The sequence below is a fragment of the Equus quagga genome, chromosome 6 (genome assembly GCF_021613505.1).
Source record: "Equus quagga isolate Etosha38 chromosome 6, UCLA_HA_Equagga_1.0, whole genome shotgun sequence".
In the NCBI taxonomy this organism is placed as follows: Eukaryota; Metazoa; Chordata; class Mammalia; order Perissodactyla; family Equidae; genus Equus; species Equus quagga.
The window spans coordinates 74,613,503-74,633,709 of record NC_060272.1 but is presented as its reverse complement, the minus strand read 5'-3'; the positions used below and the strand labels follow the sequence as shown (position 1 = coordinate 74,633,709).

At 38.1% G+C, this 20,207-nt stretch overlaps 1 protein-coding gene across 1 annotated transcript in view; it reads left to right on the top strand.

Annotated features, from left to right (window-relative positions):
- POLR1D (RNA polymerase I and III subunit D) overlaps nt 1-20,207 on the top strand; it is a 43,479-nt gene that overhangs the window by 15,122 nt on the left and 8,150 nt on the right. Inside the window, exon 2 of the mRNA XM_046665175.1 lies at nt 14,408-14,482. Coding sequence (XP_046521131.1) covers nt 14,408-14,482 — 75 coding nt within the window. The remainder of the gene's footprint in view (nt 1-14,407; nt 14,483-20,207) is intronic.

Below are 20,207 nucleotides of genomic sequence, written 5' to 3'. Positions count from 1 at the left end.
AGATATACAACTACCTATATTATATAACCATTTTAAAAAATTTCTTAAGATAATGCGTCACAGGGGCCAGCCCAGTGGCATATGGTTAAGTTCGCATACTCCACTTCAGTGGCCCAGGGTTCACAGGTTTGGACCCTGGGTGTGGATCTATACAATGCTCATCAAACCACACTGTGGTGGTGTCCCACATACAAAGTAGAAGACTGGCACAGATGTTAACTCAGCAACAATCTTCCTCAAGCAAAAAGGAAAATTGGCAACAGATGTCAGCTCAGGGTGAGTCTTCCTCAACAACAACAACAAGAAAATAATAATAATAATACATTTGTTCAGTGCTTTATAGTTACAAAATACCTGTATGTATAATTGTATTTGATCCTCATAAAAACTTTGAAAGGGTAGTGGAAATATCTTCATTTTACAGGTTCTGTAACCAAAAATCACAAGATCACCGAACTGGTAAGTGGCAAAACTGGGACTCAGCCTTTTCCACTCTATTGTGGCTGCTTTCTCATTTTCTTTGTTGTTGTTTTTTGGTGAGGTAGATTGGCCCTGAGCTAACACCTGTAGCCAATCTTTCTTTTTTTGCTTGAGGAAGAGTGGCCCTGAGCTAACATCTGTGCCAATCTTCCTCTGTTTTGTGTGTGGGATACCACCACAGCATGGATTGACGAGCGGTATGTAGGTCCCCCCTGGGATCCGAACCTTCAAACCCTGGGCCGCGAAAGTGGAGTGTGTGAACTTAACCACTATGCCACCAGCTGGCCCCTGCTTTCTCATTTTCTTGAAGGTGACTTGAACATGTCCTTTTTTGAAACCTAGAAAGTGAGAACTGCATAATCTCTCTTTGCAAAGCATCAGGAGATGTGATAGGGAATGTAAAAAGATAGAACAATTATTGGGTAATTCTACTCAGTCTGGATTTATCAGGTAAGAAATTCTTCTCTGAAGCTTGAACTATCCAGAGTGTGTCCCAGCGTTGCTCACGTTCATTGAAAAATTACCCAGCTGCCACTTTGCATGGAGTAGATCTACTTCAAGAATGAAAGCAATGAACTGCTTGAAAAGCTGAAGAACCAGAACCACTGGGTTTCTTTTTGTACATATGAGATAGGGGGCTTTTGTATAATTTGTTTCTGATCATGTATTTCATAGGTCATAGCCATTTGAGGTAACTCTGTTCCCACTGGGTCTCTGCCGTCTGCCTGTCAGCCCTTTAAAATCTCACTCCGCTTCATAGAGGACTGGCTTAGCTCTGTCAAGCAGGGGGATTATTTTGATATCAAATACATTGTACACAAGAAATTTCCTCTGACTTACCATAGGAAGATAGAATTTCCTTTATATTAGTTGGGCCAATAAATAATCCCTCGAATTAACATTCTGGAAGCTTTTCTTTACAGAATATAAATGAAAGAAGGAGATATTGAGATTAAAAAAGTGTTGTGTTTTGTCAATTCAGATACCTAAGTGAACCACATTGTCCTTCCCCAGAAACATCACTACAGAGAAAGCCCTTTACGTGCCTCATCTTTTCAGTCCTCGCTGCGCATCTGTGAGCTAGGGCTGAATCTCGTTTTCCTGAGAGGACACATACTCGGATAAGGTGCGAAACTTGCCCGAGAGCACCCAGTTGGCTGGCGGAGCTGGCTCCCGTTCTACCACACTTTTCCAGCATGAAACTTGGTTTCCAGATTCAAAGTTTTTGATCTATCATGCTTTGAAGTTAATAAGTTAGGTAATTTTATATAGATTTTCATTTTTATATGATTAAGCAATCACAGCAAATTACTTCAAGAAGCATTTTCCAGGCGAGTGAGTTCCAGTTGCGCTCCTCCTGAATTCAGCCAGGACCAAGTTTCCTGTAAACCATTGCTGGCTGGAGCTAGCTTCTGGTCCTTGTTTCAGACACACTGGACCGCTGGGGTAGTGTTAGTGCTGGTCTTTGAGTGTTGTTCTCTGAAGGTCATGTGCCCTGGCTAAAATTTCATAATTATAGTCTGTCCCCTCATAATTCCTCCCCAGGATGACTGAAACATGCAATGCTAGGTTCTGAGGGGAAAGAAGAAATACTGATGATTTTGAGTTAAATTTCAAAAAGGAAGCCAGGTAACTATTTACTTTTAGGCAAGTTGTTAACCTCTCTAAATTGTGATTTCCTTGGCTTTATACGATAAACTATATGACCTCTAACTCTAATATTTGGGGAACTTCTACCTTACATTTCATAATACAGTATTGTATTTAATGGATCTTTACCTGAGCATTTTAATACATTTTGGTTTCTTTCCTTGCATATTATAGTAAAAAGAGCCTTGTAAATACTTGGATTTGAGGCCTCCCTGAAAACACTGAGTATGTAGGAGTTAATATAGAAATTTACTATATGGCCCACTATCAAGCAAATGCTAAGGGAGAATTGTGAATTTAGGGATTTGCTATTTCAAATGAGATGTGAAAGTATAGTCCTGAGCATTTGTATCAAAAACGCAGTGTCCCTTTTTCTAAGCATAAGAGTATAGCAAACCTTGGGAGCAGGCCAAATTATGCTGTTTGGATAATCAGCATAATTTGTCTCTTTCAGAATTCCCCCTGCAGTCTCAGTTGGGTACCTATTCCATTTTTAACACAGTTCTAAACTCTTCATTAGCATTGCTCCATTCAGTTAAACTGCAGCTGCTGTTCCATCCCTGAGGATGGATTGTATTTCACTCGTAGACAAGATGGTTCTAATATGTGCAGCTATTTAAAGCATAGCAATAAGAAAGGGACAGGAGAAGATCGTGTTTAAGTTTTTTGCTATGTTGTAAAACTCGTAGTGCAGCGTTTGCTCCAGAACGTGCTTTCATGTTCCCCTCTGGGTTCTGTCATCACGGGTAAGTAATTTATAAGTCTGAATAATAAAGTGCCACTTCAGTTTGCTAGTTCTTCATTGTCTTGCAGCTGGTTTCTGATGCCAGAATCACCAATTGTATCACTCTCTATGGATTCTTTCTTTTGGCCATTGATATGTTGTTTGTATGTTTGATATAAACTTAAAGATTGGATTAATCAGTAATGGAATTTTCCACGCTTTAGGCTTTTCTCCTGTGGCAGTTGGTCCCCATGTGCTGGTTGCTACCCTCGGTTATCTCTGCGGCCTTTCTAGCGGTCGCTCCTGCGCTGTTGAGTTTAGCATCTGTCAGAATGTGTTTGCATTGCACCAGAGCTCTACAGCTTCTGCCGGCTTCGAGGGAAGCATCTCTGGGGTCTTTATAAGTAAACGTAAAACCTTATTTGCGTAATGTACAGCTGAAATCTCACAAGGTTGTAATCTATCATAACATTAATAAAAAAAATAAAATTTAAAAAAAACCTTATTTGCGCAGTTTGCAGATTTGGCTGACTTGTTCAGTGAGCCATCTAAGTTCAGTACTTTGAACTTTTATAAACGTTTTCCTCAAAGGGACACTACTCCCAAAATTAGGTTTGTGTTTGTGTAACTGTTCACTTCCATTAGCTGCTATGTTAGAGAAATATAGAGTTTTTCTCCAAAACACTTGTATGTGTATTAACAAGATTTTTTTTAAATTGGAAAATGAGATTAAAAATTGCCTTGTCCTACTTATATTCATTGTTGATATAAATTAGCACCTGAAAGACAACTTGAAACTTGACACTGGAGGGCTTGTAGAGTCAAGACTTTACTGATTGGTTTCAGTAAATTATTTTTATATGGTAGATTCTTGTACTTAATTACTGATATAGAAAATACTGTCTGTGTGGATATGTACTATTTTTTCAGAGACTCTCCTTGCTACTTTTGTTGGGGAAGCTACCGGATCTCTCAAAATAATACCTAGAGTGTGAAAGACAGAGAGCACCTGGTGGTCAAAGGGAGGCCAGGGCTGGCAGTCACTCGGAAGGAGGGACGCACCTGCTCTGGAGTGGGCTGCACCCACTGTCTCACTGGCATTTCAATCCCCTCTTGCCTCTTAGGCAGCCTCCGCCTTGCACTAAGAGGCCCCGCGCAATCGTTGGAGCTATGGTGGTGGCTGTGGAAGGCAGACTTTCTCTTCCTCCCATCTTGTGTATTGGTCAACTTCTGAGAATTAGAAGTATCAGTATGTTTTCTTCTTGGGTTAAAAATTGCTTGATTCAGTTGATAAGTAAATTATTTATCTTGAAATAGCACTTTCAAGAGACTAGTTTCTATGTGTATTTAAAAATGAAAACAGTTTTTAAAGAGCATGAATTGATTAGAAAAGCTACGCATTCTGGAGCTTTCTATCTCCATTTTTTCCATTCCTTGTCTCTTAGCTCTAAGTATAGCTTATAATCATTTGATGAATCAGACACTGAGATCTACAAGGGGTGGACAGCTTGTTTTCCAGCAGATTTCTGCAGCCTTGACACAACTGAAGGAAATAGCTTCTGCAGGATGGCCAGACGTTGTGCTGAATAGGCTGTCCTCGGGGCTGAGATCCAAGAACTCTGAAGCGTTGTTTAAGACTGTCTGCAGAGAACTGCAGATTACTGGTATGAAATAAAGCTCTTTTAGGATAAAGAGAGCGATTTACAGACCATGCTTTTGGTGAGACAGTTTTTCTGGTATGTAGTGTGTTTATCAAAGGACAGTATGCCAAACTTCAACCCTCATTAAAGAAAGCTATAGAGGCAAACTTTAGAGGCTTTCCACTGTAATATTTTCTTTTGTACAGTTGTGATTTTTTTTTTCCTTTTTGCACTTTGAAAGGCTATTTGGTGAGAGTTTGAATTTTATATTTCTGCTTTTTTAGTCTTCTGCCATGTTTTCCTATCCTTTCCTGAATTCAGGCAGCTGCCATGTGAGTTTTCTTTGCTCTGATATTGGCTCCCTTCCACCCCCATCCTTCTAGATGTTAACCCTTTTTTTCTTGCAGTTTTCTTTTCATCAATTTTGTTCCTAAAGCATCTATTCTCTTAAAGAGATAACAAAATGCTTTCATTGAGTAAAAGAGCTCAGTAATTATTCTTACCTTATCTTCTTTGTCTGGGTTTATTTCTCCCAACTAATATTTCAGTAGGACACAGCCGTATATATATATATATATATATATATTTTTTTTTGAAAATTGGCCCTGAGCTAACGTCTGTTGCCAATCTTCCTCTTTTTGCTTGAGGAAGGTTGTCGTAGAGCTAACATCTGTGCCAGTCTTCCTCTCTTTTGTATGTGGGATGCCGCCACACCATGGCTTGATGAGCAGTATGTTGGTCCGTGCCCAGCGTCCAAACCCGCGAACCCCAGGCTGTGAAGCAGAGCTCACAAACTCAACCACTATGTCACCAGGCCAGCCCTGGCATAGCTATATTTTTAAACTTAACAATTGACCTGTCAAAAAGATATGCTGTTCCTGGAATGTTATAATTCATGGGCTTCTCTGTTTAGAGTTTACTATTTTCTAAGTTAATTCTCCACCATCCCCACTCCACCTCCACAAAGTTTTTCTAGTAAGAGATGCTTTTATTCATAACTTACATAAAATTTACCGTGGCACATTTAATTAGATCTTCTAATATGAACTGAAAATGAATCACTGTATTTTCTGTGTGTGGCTTCTTAATCAGGATTTAAGAATAAATCCTTGTAGAAATACTATTTTGAAAATGAGCTTATTTCATTTTGAAGTCATTCCTATGGTAAAGTATCTTAAGAACTGAGAAATAAGGTTCCCTCCAAGAGCTAAACTAGTAAGAATCACCCCACATATTAACTGAAGAAGTCATTTCTCTTTAATAATAACCCACCCTCAGAGGTGACCTACAAATGTGTAGCTGTGGACATTTGAGAATGTCGGAGGCTCAGTGAAGGGACTAGAGTGTTGCTTCACTACAGCAGTTCTTGCCCTGAATACAAATAAGTACAGGAAAATAGTGCTGCCATCCCTTCACTTGTCTCCCTCTCACTAGACTGAGATGCTCGAAGGCTGGAATCCTGCCTTTCAATACAGCTGTAGTGTAAGGGTTCACTAAGATCCTGGGCCTTAGGGTCAACTGCCTGGGTTCACATCCCTGCCCCAACACTTACTGGCTTTTGTGGCCTTGATAAGGTTCTTGACTTTTCCTTATTTTCTTCTTATTTTTTTTATCTACGAGCAGTTATCTAGAGGAGTTATGAGGATTAAGTGTGAGATCCATGGTCTATAGGTATTGTTGCTATTGTTATTTTTCATCATATCCTCAGTGATGTGTATTAAGTGCTTATTATATCAATATTTAAAGGAGAATTTCCTTGAATCTGGGCAAGAAGGGCAGCCCCATGTATCACAAACATGCATAGATCCCTCTGTCGCTAGGGGTCTGGTGCTCAGCGCAATTCATAACCCAGGAAACACCCTCCTCATGTTTTGACCTTCATCCTTGAATGAGAGGAAATTGTTGAATACCTGGAGATTGGTGGGTTGCACCACTGTTGACTTTGGAGCTGATCCTGCCTTATCAGACAGGAAGGATTTGAGCCGCAGAAGTATTTAGAAGCATTAACTTGTCAAAACCTTCTTGGCATGAATGCAATAGATTGTACCAGAAGAAAATATTGTTTCCCAGTGGTGCTAAGTTTCCATTTTCTTGTTTGTCTTAGAATTTCAATTCATGGTTCTGAAGGTTCTCATGACTTAGTACAGTGTTAGGAATAGTTATCCATGGAAGCTGACTGACATTTGCACTGTTAGGTCACATTACTCATACATTTGTATATGTGTAGGTCTATATAGAACATATAGGAAATTTGATATTAATTCATTAATTATTTTATTTTATAGGGAAATTTTAAACCATTCAAAATTTAGGTTTTCGATTTTTTACAATTAAGGTAATTTACATTCCGACAAATACATTAAAATTAGATCCACATTGAATACGGTTACATTTTGTTTTTTAATACTTTAGATTATTACAGTCTATAGAAGATAATTTATGTGAAAATCTTGATTATAACAATATAATTAGTGATGTTGCTGAAATCAACGCAAGAAAATAAATTTTATGGAATAAATGTATAATATATGAATTATGTGTGTTTCTTTCTGTATTCTTCCAAATGTTACCAACTCATTAACAGAATAATCAGTGTGCACAATAAGTTAATTCTGTCATCTCTGATATTTTGCTGACTTTTAGTCATTTGAAAAATACAGCTTTACACATTTAAAAAATTTTTATTGTAATGAAGGTATATTTTTCATGGTAGGAGGAATGACTACATTTTATTTAATAATTTTTAGTTTATTTTATACCCTTTAAATGCTTGGAAATATGGCATGTGGAACTTTATTTGCCCCTTAGTAGCCTCAAAGAAGGGAGTGGTTACAGCTATTGATGTGGAGCAAACGGGAGATCAAGAAAGCCTTGTCGAGAAGGTAACATCTGCTCTGAGTATCTGGTGATAAGGTTGTGGCTGGAGTGAAGACCTATTTGGACAGGGTGTAGCCTAAGCAGAACTCCACTGTGCAAGTATGGCGGATACGGTGCTGCAGTCGGGCTGGGTGTCCTAGCCACACTGGGCTTCTGGACCAACAGAGCTAAGACCCTAGAACACGCTAACCCCACGGAGCACAGAGCATCTGGTGAGGCCTTGCAGAGACAGGCCAGTCACCCCGCTGTGGGGCCTCGAGGTCTCTGTATTAGCACGCTCAAGACTCCCAAGACTAAGCACTTCATTTCAAGGCGCAATTAGCATCTTCACTAAGAGATGGAGTTTAGAAAATGTTAGCATATATGAATGAAGTGGGGTTTTACCCATTTGCATAATGAAGAAAAGAATGATATTAGAAGCTAAACAAAGACCGTTTATCTCTGATTGGTAGTGCACTAAGGGGAAAGTGCTGAGATTTTCAGGCAGCCCTAGAGGATTAAAGACCTCAATCCTGACAGGAAAAATTCCAGGTCTGCCTCATTCCAACAACTGTGTCAGTGTCTGTGGTTCCCCCTCTGACCTAGTACTTGATGCTACTGCGGCTGTGTGGTGCTGTTGTGCTCCTGTTCACTTGTGGCTGCTGCAGGAGGTCCCTTAAGGAGCCTGTGGCCAGTAATACCTTTCATCACATTGCTTTGCCCAGTGACACATGATCGTACTTTTTCTCTTTTGTCTTCACCTTTCTTATCCCTTGCCTCTTCCATCTCACCCATCATCTCTTCTGGCTACAGATACAGTGTTTTTTTTTTTTAAATCCTTGCATTTTTGTTATGTCCCGCTCACACCCAGAACACATTCATTCCTGGAATCTTAACTTGGCACCTGCCATGTGCCAGGCATGGGGAAAACTAAGATGAAAAAGACAAGTTCCTTGACCTCTAGGAGTTTAGTCAAGGAAAAAATACCTATCATATTTCTTGGGCTTCTTCTAATATACAGAACACTTGGATCTGAATAAAATACCTTATCTTCATTAACAACCCTAGGAGGTTATCATCATCATAGTAAAAAGCAATCCACACATTTCACTGTTTTTTCCCAGCATTGCTTAAAATATCACTTTCTTCTTTCTCTTTGGTCCATGTTAGCATGAAATCAGAAGATCTCATTAATCCTCCACTCAAATTCACACTCCTCCATTGTCCTTTAGTGTTTTATTGTATAAGTTGTTTTAATAAATAAAGCAACTTTTCTTATAACTCCCTTTGTTATATTGTAAATAAGGAAATATTGGGGCTCCCTCCCCATGTTCCCTAGGTAATCCAATGTTTGTTTCTAAAGTACATGTATGGGTCTTTATTGGACATACAATCCCTAATAGTAAGCTTCTTCAGGGAATGGCCTTGCTCGCCGTGTAAATCATCGTGCCTTACAGAGCAAAAGCTTGATAGAGGTTGGCTAAACTTAACATGATTTACAGAATTAACTTCTTTTGCCTCCGTCTTTTATCTATGAATAATTCTTTTCATTGCCCAAATGACCTCAATGTTCCTATTGAGTTTTACATTGTCTTCAAAACTGTTTCCACAACTTGAATTTTCTTACCTTTCTTTATAGCTGTTAGGTGACCCCAGACAATCTGATGTTTTCTGAAGTTAAATAAGGATGGCCTGAATATCTTCATCTACATCTATAATCGAATTACTAAGTAATACAGAACCCAAACTTTGTTCTGTGGTTTCTACCAATCCACTTGGTCTCTAAGCCGTTATTTGCTGCTGACTGGTTCTGAGCCGATAGGCAGCTGTTTGCAGATGTTCAGCAGTGATTTGAATCATCTGTCCATATTTATCAGAATGTTCTGTGGTCTGACATCAGATCCTTACTGAAGATCAAGTAAATTGTTTCATTTCTTTCTTTAAGCCTTATCACTCCATCATGGGAAATTTAGATTGCTGTAGTAAAGTTTCTCTTAAATTCTTTCCAGTGCTCTGACGGGTAATGTATATGGGCGACTCGCCTGTAAGCTGGTTGCCTTCAGCATTGGTGATGTGCTGGCGGGTCAGATGCCTTCCCAGTCAGCAGCAGCCAGCAGTGCTGCACTCATTTCTGCGATGTTCTGAGTCTCTGTGTTTGTCACCAAGTCATGCTTGTGTGAGCACATCAAGACCTTCCAAGTAGTGTTATGTGACTTATTGCCTTATTTGAGGCTCTTTTCCATCCATCATGTGACAGATACTGTACATTACAATTTCTAATCAAAGGTGACTTTTTAAAGACTGAGGGAGGCACGAAATGTGGAAAGCATCTAATATTCAGCCTTATGTTCATCCCTCTTAGTCCATCCAGACTGCTGTAACAAAAATACCACAGACTGCGTTGTTTAAACAACAAACATTTATTTCTTACAGTTTTGCAGGCTGGAAATCTGAGATCAAGGTGCTAGCAGATTCAGTGTCTGGTGAGGGCCCGCATCCTGGTTCAGAGATGGCTGTCTTCTCCCTGTGTCCTCATGTGGCAGAAAGAGTGAGAGAGCTCTCTGGGGTCTCTTTAAGGGCACTAATCCCATTCGTGAGGGCTCCACCCTGATGACCTAACAGCCTCCCAAACGACCCGCCTCCTAATACCATCACATTGACAGTTTGAATTTCAACATAAATTTAGGGGAGACGCAGCATTCAGCCCGGAACACTTTCCCTCACCATTTCTCAAGAAAATGTATGTAGGTCCATCTAACTCTGTCTCTCTGTCTTTTTTGAACAATTACTTGATATTTATTTTCTCTAATTTTATTCCTTTAAAAATCTCATTTTCTTATGTTCTTTATTTACCTTTCAACTTCTGTTGTTTCATTTTAGTTGTCTTCAATTTCTAGCTACCTTTTCTATATACTGATATAGTTAACTCTCAGTTGATTTATGTGAGTAAAAAGAAACAGAGACCCAGATAACTCAAAACTAATTTGTTTGACTTTGGATTTAAGACGATTTTGCACCAGATTTGCGTTCCCACTTGGGTTTTATTTAAGCTGCTATTATGATCAGTTTACATTCCTTAAGCATGTACCAGCTGGCTAATGGAATGAGTAGGCAGGCCTGAGGAAGCTGAGCTAGGATGGAAAATTGGCTGTAGATGATACACACATGGATCATTGAAAATTGATTGCAGTTTGTTCCTGTGCCCAAAAACCTGTCTGCCTAATGACCTAGCTTTGTTGGACTTCTTGTTTGCATTAAACTTCATATTCTAATATAATGTATGTGTTTTACAAAGAAACCTTTAAGATGTTTAAGGTATCTAAGCATAGAATTACTGTACCTAGAAATAAATTTATGTCCGAATGATGTTTTAATTGTTCGAGTTCTCTACGTACTTAGTTCTTATATATTCTCCTACTGTTTGCTTTTCCTATGTTTTAATTGCACTTTACACTTTTGTTTCATCATCTCATTAAAAACTGTCTTGTTTCATGATGTTGATGTTTCATAATCTTCGATAACTTAAGTATTTAGCCTCTGTGATAATGTGCATTAGAAACTGGATTTGCTATTTCCTTACTCAAGAATTCATTAGTGAGAGTTCCAGGAAAAACAATAGAGGCTACAGTAGTGAGGAAAACTACCTTTCTAGTTTTTTCCCCTTAACTTTGAAGGTGATATTGTTATTTCAAGGACAGAATACATGATTGCTAGAGATTGTTGTTTTCCTGTTTGGAAGTAATGCCCTGCAGGAGGAGCTTGTGCCGGAGAATTTGGGGTGGGAGGTAGCGAATGTTCAACATTCTTGGGAGAAAATAGTGAGCAGTCCTCCTTCATTCCTTCCGCCTCTCCACTATCAGCCTGTTGCCCAGTTCTCCTTGAAGGGGTGCAGAAGCAGTGGCGGCTCGGTTAGGCCTTTTTTTCCCCATTTATTTCATTTTTTGCTTTTTAATGGTAAAGAGGAAAGGACTTCTCCAGGACTTGCTGTGTAAATGTTTGTGGAAGAGATAGGAAGTATAATAGAAAGATCAGAGGATATGTAGGCTTAAACACATGGGTCCTTTTGGTTTGTTTGTTTTGTTCCTCTTCCTCCTCTTCTCCAATCGTTAGAGTGTTGCCTTTGGCGAGTTAATCAGTGTCCCCGAGTACCGCTTTCCTCATCTATAAACTGGGCGTGATAACTCAGATAGGAGAGTACTTGAAACCGTAAAGCTCCATACCGACATTAGTTGTTGCTAAACCAATTACAAATACCTAACCTGACTACACCCCAACCATAGGAATGGGGCACTGCCTCCCTGCTTGCTGTGGACTGTAACTAAGCCATCTTTACCTGGTAGAAGATGGCTGACTGAATGCCAGTACCACCTTGTCTGAGCCCCACCTCTTACCATCTTTCATCACTGGTGAATTCATTTCACTCCAGGCAGTCTTCCTTGTACTTATACATTCTTTTCTCCTTGGTTGTAGTTGTAAATCAGGAGGTATCCCTAATCGTGGCCAAGTTAATAACAGTGCTGGAGATAGTTTTAAGTGAAATCAAACCTACAGAAGAATCAGTGTCACACTTCATAGTTCTTGGAAGTTGCCTAGAATGTGCCTGCAGGATCTCTGTAAGGTGCTTGCCTGGGTATCGTTTGCTGCAGATAGACAGCATTTCATGTATATTACGACACAAATAGGCTTTTATAGGCTGGTCCGGAAAGCTAGGCAAACATTTTAACACGGTTTTTATGGGAAAAAGCATTCTAGTTTATTTTTAACTGATACATAGTTTGTTCATAATTGTGGAACTGCCCAAACAAGTTTTTTCCCTGATGATTTTTAACTGTTTCTGTCGCCAGGAGAGAGAGCACATGGGTAGATGTAGATCCAAGTGTGATTGATTACCTGTTTTTCTTTGGAAACTCCCACACTAATTGATGGGAAGGGGGCAATATCTGGAACAGTTTTGCCCTTTGATTTTTTTTTACTTACATCTATAAAGGTGAAAAAGGATCTCTGTTTTGGAGCTGGATGGGATAAATTTTTCATGAACTGCTGTGCGAGACAAAACCCTGAGATCACGTCAGTAGGCTGTATTATTATTTTAAGGAGGTAGAAGAAGGAGGATATGTGGTGATCAGATGCTCTTAGCCCTTCGTGATACCGTGAGCTGGTCTGGGAACATAATCTGACTGGCGGGTCCAGGGGGTGAGAAGGCGCACAGTTGTCAGTAAGTGTTTCGCTTCTTCATTGACCCTGTCAGTGGGCCTCCCAGGATGGACAGAAGTGTCAAGCTGCAGAATTAGCTAAAAGGCGTTTTTTAAAGATCTCACCATTAATAGGAATTTATTTTAAAAAAGAATAAGTTATAGAAAAATAACCAGATATATCTGTTGAAGATTAAGAGGCGGTGAAATAGTTAGAAAGCCTATATTAGAAATATGGAGGTAAATAACCAGGAGAAACAGATAAAAAAGAGTTGAAATTGTCTTTTTTGGTGGATAGGGAAGGATAATATGTAAAACTGCTGTATTTTATTGTAAGTCTTTAAGTAATATTTGTCCTTTTAAGCTGTGTGCATGCTTTGATAAAATAAAAATCAATATAAAATAAAACATTTTTATAAACTAACAGAATGTTAATATCATTTGAGGATTATGTAAGTATTATCTATATTAGTACTATAGTAGTGTAATTAAATGTTTTTATATAGAATCAATATATAATTATCCAGCTTCAAAACCTTGTGATTAGATTTATAGTTCTGTCTTTGTACTATATTTGTTTTCAACTTTATACCTCTCTTTTTCCTAACTTTATTATTTCGATGTCATAAGTAGTATTAAAGTCAGGGATGAGCATCTTCTTGTTTTACTGCCCTAGCACCTTACACAGTATCTTACACATAGTAAAGTCTCAGACTATGGTTGATAAATAAGTTTTCTCAGTTTTTTAAATCTCTTTCTAAAAATTACACATATAATACAGATTCACTCTAGAAAAAATAGAAAATGCAGAGAAGCAAACAAAAAAAATCACTCTTACCATTTTGATTACATCCCTCCAAATGTTTTCTTATGCAATATATACATGTAAATAAATTTAAAATAAAATTATCCTATACACACTGTTTTGTATCCAGTCTTAGATACTAAATATGCCATGAATGTCTTTCTGTGCCAAGTATTCGTCTTCCTTTTTAATGACTACCTAATCTTCTGCTATGTGGATATGCCATAATTTATTTACCCAATCCTTTTTAGTAAACATTTAAGCTTTCTATTCTTTTTCTTTAGTTGTTAATAAGTTGTTTAATGAGTATCTTTGTACATATAGTTTTGCTATTTACTTGAATATTTTCTTAGGATTGGCATTTTTAGGTCAACAAGGATGTATTATTATTGTTGTTATTATTTAAGATTTTATTTTTCCTTTTTCTCCCAAAGCCCCTCGGTACATAGTTGTGTATTTTTAGTTGAGGGTCCTTCTAGTTGTGGCATGTGGGACGCTGCCTCAGCATGGCTTAATGAGCAGTGCCATGTCCACACCCAGGATTTGAACCAGTGAAACCCTGGGCCGCCAAAACAGAGCATGCAAACTTAAACACTTGGCCACAGGGCTGGCCCCAGGATGTATTATTTTTAAGGCTTTTTATCATGTTGCTAAATTGTCCTCCAGAAGTATTATGTCAGCTTCAGTCTCCGTTAGTAGAGAAAAGAATATCCATTTCTTTACTCCTTCACTAACTGATGAGCAGAAACAGATTTATCATTGTTGGGTTAATTAGTATTTATTAGAATAATAGTGCATTTAAATATTTTAATATGGATATAGTTTGTCATTTTGCTTTTAATTTTCTTTGAGCATTTTTCCCATTCATATGAAAAGTTTTAAAATTTTTATGTATTGACAGCTATCAAACGTATTTTTAATTTTTAAAAATTTCTCCCCCAGTTTTGAAATTTTATGCCTCAAAAGCTGTTCCTTTCCCCAGATCATGTATGTGGAATGAATTGATTTTCAGAATTTAGTGGAATGATTGTCTCTCAAATTTCTTCCTTTTTCCCATCAGGAAAGCAATAGAAGAACTACTTAAAGAGGCAAAACGTGGGAAAACAAGAGCAGAAACAATGGGACCTATGGGTTGGTAAGTTCTTGAGTAATCTTCCTTCAAGCTCAAAAAAGCAAATTAATGAGACAAGTCTTCTTTAGCATGTAGATAGGATATAAAACCATGGGTGTAGAGGAAATCGCTCAGAGGCAAATGGTGGAGGAAGATACTGTTGAGGGCTGATGGCTGTGGAACTCACATAATGGGAAGTGGGCAGGGAGCATGTAGGGACTACACCTGTCATGGTTTTACCATCCCTGTGGTTTACAAGTCCCCAGGAGATGTGTAGCTACTACTGCGCCACCTGGGTGAGCGTAATATTCTATCAGTACTCATTGTTTAAGAATTGCTGTTTTAATTAGAGTCCTTAGTAAATTAAAATTTACTTCAAAAAATCTAATTCTAAGTATTTTATGTGACAGTTCAGCCACGTAGAGCTAAAGTTTACCTTTGCAGTTTCTATACAAAATAGAGCTTGTTAAAATTTAATAATATAGGGGCTGGCCCCATGGCCGAGTGGTTAAGTTCGCGCGCTCCACTGCAGGTGGCCCAGTGTTTCGTCAGTTCAAATCCTGGGTGCGGACATGGCACTACTCATCAAACCACGCTGAGGCAGTGTCCCACATGCCACAACTAGAAGGACCCACAACTAAGAATATACAACTATGTACTGGGGGGCTTTGGGGAGAAAAAGGAAAAAATAAAATCTTTTAAAAAAAATTTAATAATTTAAACAAAGGAAGAACTTATCCTTAAGAATCAACTCTACTCTTTTAAGCATTACTTTAGCAATAGCATCACATTCAGTATATGTATGCTGATTTTAGATCTTTTATCTACAATTTAAAATTCACTACAGTGGAGTACTGTGGGCCATTAAAAAGAGTAAAATGTAAAAATGGGATAAAAGTATAAGCTAGACTTCTGAATATACCTTATTCTGTAGATTTGACTCTTAGAACCATGCACATGGTTTACATAAAATATGAAACAGAGTTAAATAAATAGAGAGAAAAGGTAATCCCTAAAAAGCAAACAAAATAAAACAAATGGACCTCAGTAAGCCTTTTAGTGGATGGCTTGGCCACACAGAGAAACTCTTTCAACCAATTTGAAATTTGCCTTTATTTCCAAAAGACAAAAAAGAGCTACAAAGAAATCTTAAATTGTTTCCAGTTATCATATTGTTAGTAATAATATTGATACCGTTATTCTGGAAATATTATATAGTAGGATAAAACAAATAAGTAAATATTTATTTGCTTTAGATATCAAGATTTTCTGTGTAAAAGAGATACAAACTTAAAAATCAAAGAAGTAAGAACCTATAATCCTAAATTTGAGTTAGAAATATCAGTGTGAAATCGTGCTACATTTTCTCTTTAAAAGGAAGAGAGAAAAGCTTTTTCTAGTTCTATTCATGGAAAAATCCTAGAAATAATGACTACCCACTCAGTAGCAGTAAGTACCCCTGGCACCCAGATTTTGGTATATAAATACCATTTGTCACTGAAAGAAGACAGAGATTCTTAGAGAAATAATTGATCGCAGATCCTAGGCAGTGTCTAGGGTTAGCCAAACTGCAAGTTAGAAGTCACAGTCTCTAGGACTGCCCTCACTTCTTACACCAACTGCAAGTTCAGGGAGTTCCCAAAACTACCCTCAGCTTCAGTAATTTGCTAGAAGAACTCATACAATCCACAAAAAGCTATATACTTATGGTTGTAGTTTATTACAGGGAGAGGATACACATTAAAATCAGCCAAAATAAGAGATGGAAAGGGCGTAGTCTGGAAGGGTTCTAAACCCGAAGCTTCTGTTGTCCTCTCCCCATGGAGTCAGGGCACATTACCCTCCTAGCATCAATGTGTGACAGTACGCATGGTGTATTGCCAACCAGGGAAGCTCACCTGAACCTCAGTGTTCAGAGTTTTTATTGGAGTTCATTACTTAAGCATGATTGATTGATGGATTGCTCAAATGACTGATCTCAGTCTCCAAGCTGACCAATACCACATGACCCAAAGCTCCCCCGCTAATCAAAGACATTTCTATCTGATATGACATTGCCTCCTAGAATTGAGATTATCTCCCAGAAGCCAAGGGCAAAGGCCAGACCTCTCTGGGTAAGGCCAAACTGTTTACTAATAGGCAGGAAATGTATAAGAGGAGCCAGAAAATCTTGTCATGTCAGAAAGCAAAGAAACTGTCAAGACTACTGTTGTCGTTTCAGAAGGACTCAGGAACCAACTTGAAAGGCTTCCAGCTAGTCAAAGATGGGATCATTTGATCCTCGAAAAGAATAAAGCTGTAATGATTGAGATACCTAAAATATGTTAAAATCCATGAGGCCATAATGATAATCTCAACAAGAAACTTAGTGATCCCTTTTAGATGACAGTAGGGTACCAAATCAGTATTCATAAAACTGATAAATAGTGAAGAAGAATCAAGCATTTATCCTGTTCCCTGTACAAATGATACCTCAAGGTTAGAAAATAACTGATGACAGACAACTCCCTTATAGAATTGCCACTATTAAATGTAGAAAGACTATAGAATTAAGATGATCATTTGAATGCTTAACTCAATAATAAGACAGACAATGTAATTTAAAAATGTACCAAACATTTGAATAAATACTTCGCCAAAAATGACATACAATTGGCCAATAAGCATTTGCAGAGATACTCAATCATTAGTTATTAGGAAAATGCAAATTAACACCACAGTTAGTTACCACTACACATGTACTGGAGTGGCTAAAATAAAAAAGGATTAACAGTACCGAATAAAGATGAGGATGTGGAACAAATAGAGTGCTCACGCATTATTGGTGGAAATGTAATATAGTACAGCCACTTTGAAAAACAGTCGACAGTTTCTTATAAATACACACTCACCATGCAGAATTCTTCTTCTAACCAATTACCAGAGAATTGAAAACTTAAGCCCCCTACAGAAAACTGTGCAGTAATGTTCATAGCAGTTTTATTCATGATAGCTCAAAACTGGGAACAACCTAAATGTCCATCAACTGATGAATGGATAAACAAATTGTGGTACATCTATACATTCAATTCTACTCAGTAATAAAAAAGAACAGAACTGCTGATACACACTGCATGGATGAATCTTGAAAGCATTAAGCTAAGTGAAAGAAGCCAGACACAAAACATTACACAGGGTAAGATTCCCAGGGCCAGCCCGTTAGTGTAGTAGGTAAGTTCACATGCTCCACTTCAGTGGCCCAGGATTTGCTGGTTCAGATCCAGTTGTGAACCGACACACCTCACGTCAGGCCATGCTGTGGCGGCATCCCACATGCAAAACAGAGGAGGACTGGCACAGACGTTAGCTCAGGGACAATCTTCCTCACCAAAACAAAAAAGATTCTACTTATATGACATTCTAGAAAAGCTGAAACTCTAGGAACAGAAAACAGATCATTGGTTGCCGGGAAGTGGGAATGGAATGAAGGGATTTACTGAAGAACTTTTTTGAGTAATGGAAATGTTCTATATCTTGATTTTTGTGGTAATTGCATGACTTCATACATTTGCCAAAACTCAACATTATTTACTTAAAAGGATAAATTTTATTCTGTACAAATTATACCTCAGTAAACCTGATCTTAAAAAAAAAAAAGAATGTCATCATTTAATAATCCCTAATGATAGATTGGATCTAAGTAAAGATCATCAGTGATAGCTAAATCTATCAGATGAAAGGAAGTTAATGGGGGATTTTCTGATGAATGGGTGAGGCTGATGACACCTGAACTTATTGATCAACCTTTACACCACAAAAGGATGCAATAGGAAGAACACCACTTGTAAAGGATCCTTGTTAGAAAACTGAACCAGAATCTGATCAAGTCTCCAGTTAGACCTGCTAGTTTGCAGGAAATACAGAGGACAGAGGAACATGTTAAATGACACTCTCAGGATAAAAGCACAAAAATCCAAAGTGTGGGGAGTTCTACAGGGCAAACAACCCAATTCTTTTAACAAACGAATTGCACGGAGAAAAGAAGGAGGAGTATCCTAGGAAATAACAGATTTGAGACATATCAAATAAAATTTGTACCTCATTAGGATCCTTGTCCAAACGAACTAACAATTGGGGGTATTTGAGGATATTAAGGAATTAATGTTGATTTTTTAGATGTGATATGGTATTGCTGTTATTTTTTAAAAGCTATTATCTTTCAGAAATTCATTCTGATATATTTATGGATGAAATGATATAATAAAATGAAATAACCCAGTGTGAGTCAATCTGTATGTAACATAGATAATCATCTTAGATTCAGTAGAATACCTACCTCCTGGAAGAGGGATTGTACAAATTTGATGAGATAATATTTATGAGAACCGTCAGCATGGCTCCTGGCATGAGGCAGTGAGTTAGTAAATCTTACTTAAATCTGCTCTTATCTTCTTTCCAGCCCTCCTCTGTCCTTTACAGAGATAAGCTGCCTCTCCTAATGGGAATCAGATTAGTACAAACTTTGTTAGGGGCAGGCTGCTTTCTTTTTGGTGTAAGGCAGGACCTTCATCGGGTTGACAGTAGTCATTGGTCCAATCTACTACCTTATGTGAGAGTCAGCATAGAGCTAAATCGTAAATTCAGATGACTTGACAAGTGAATGAGAAAATATCAGTCAGGGTTCTTGTGATGTGAGGAGTGTTCAAGGGGATCAGTTGTTGCAGGCAGCTGTGCAGATGGAAGTCCTTTATCCTGACCACCTTAGTGCCACTTACTGGCTTAGTGGAACTTTCTGATAGTAAAAGAACTAGTTTATCGATGTCATTTCTGTTTCCCCCGGGGAGAGTTACCACGTGCACGAGCCCCCCCGAGATTTGTGGGAGTCCTGATGTACCTTTGAGTATCCTACCAGTTAGGTTGGCGGTTCCACAAAGTTCTCGAGGACCCAGCTTTCTTCTGGCTTTCCATATCTCCCAACCATAGGTTGTGATTCTTTTCCACGTGCTCTAATGTAGTAGCAGTTGTTAAATCCTTATTTCAGTTAGCAGAAAGGAAGAAGAGGAAAGGTGGGCTTGCCTTTAAGGACACTTCCCAGAAGTTGTGTACATCACTGCTACATATAATCTACTGGCCAGAATTTAGTTTCATGTCTACGCCCAGCTACAAGGTCAGGAATTTAGTCTGTTTTTCCCCAGACTGGCATGTGCCAGATAAGTGTCTGGGTTCTTTTACTATAGAAGACAGGAAGAACAGATATTGGGGGGCAACTAGCAGCCTCTTCCCAAGAAGGAGGAAAAGCATGTTGAGAAGGGAGTAAAGATAGCAGGCAGAGACATTCCACGTTTATAAGAGGTGGATCCTGGGCGAACAGGGTGTGATACACGTTCCCATTAGTCTACAGGGCAAGAATTCCTGTTGACATTGTTAGTTTTTTCCAATTGTCTTATAACAATGGTCCTCAAACTTTTTGGTTTTAGGATTCTTTACACTCTTAAAAATTATTTAGGACCCCAAAGAACTTTTTTAATATGGGTTATGTCTATCATTATTTACTGTATCAGAAATTAAAATTGAGTGATTTTTACAGTATTTATTAATTTATTTAAAAATAACAATAGACAAAAATAATAAAATAAATATTGATAAATAATTTTTGTATAAAAATAACTATATTTGCAAAAATTGTTAAGTAAAGTGACATTGTTTAATATTTTTGGAAACCTCTTTAATTTCTGACTTACAGAAGACCTGGAATGCCATATGCGCTTCT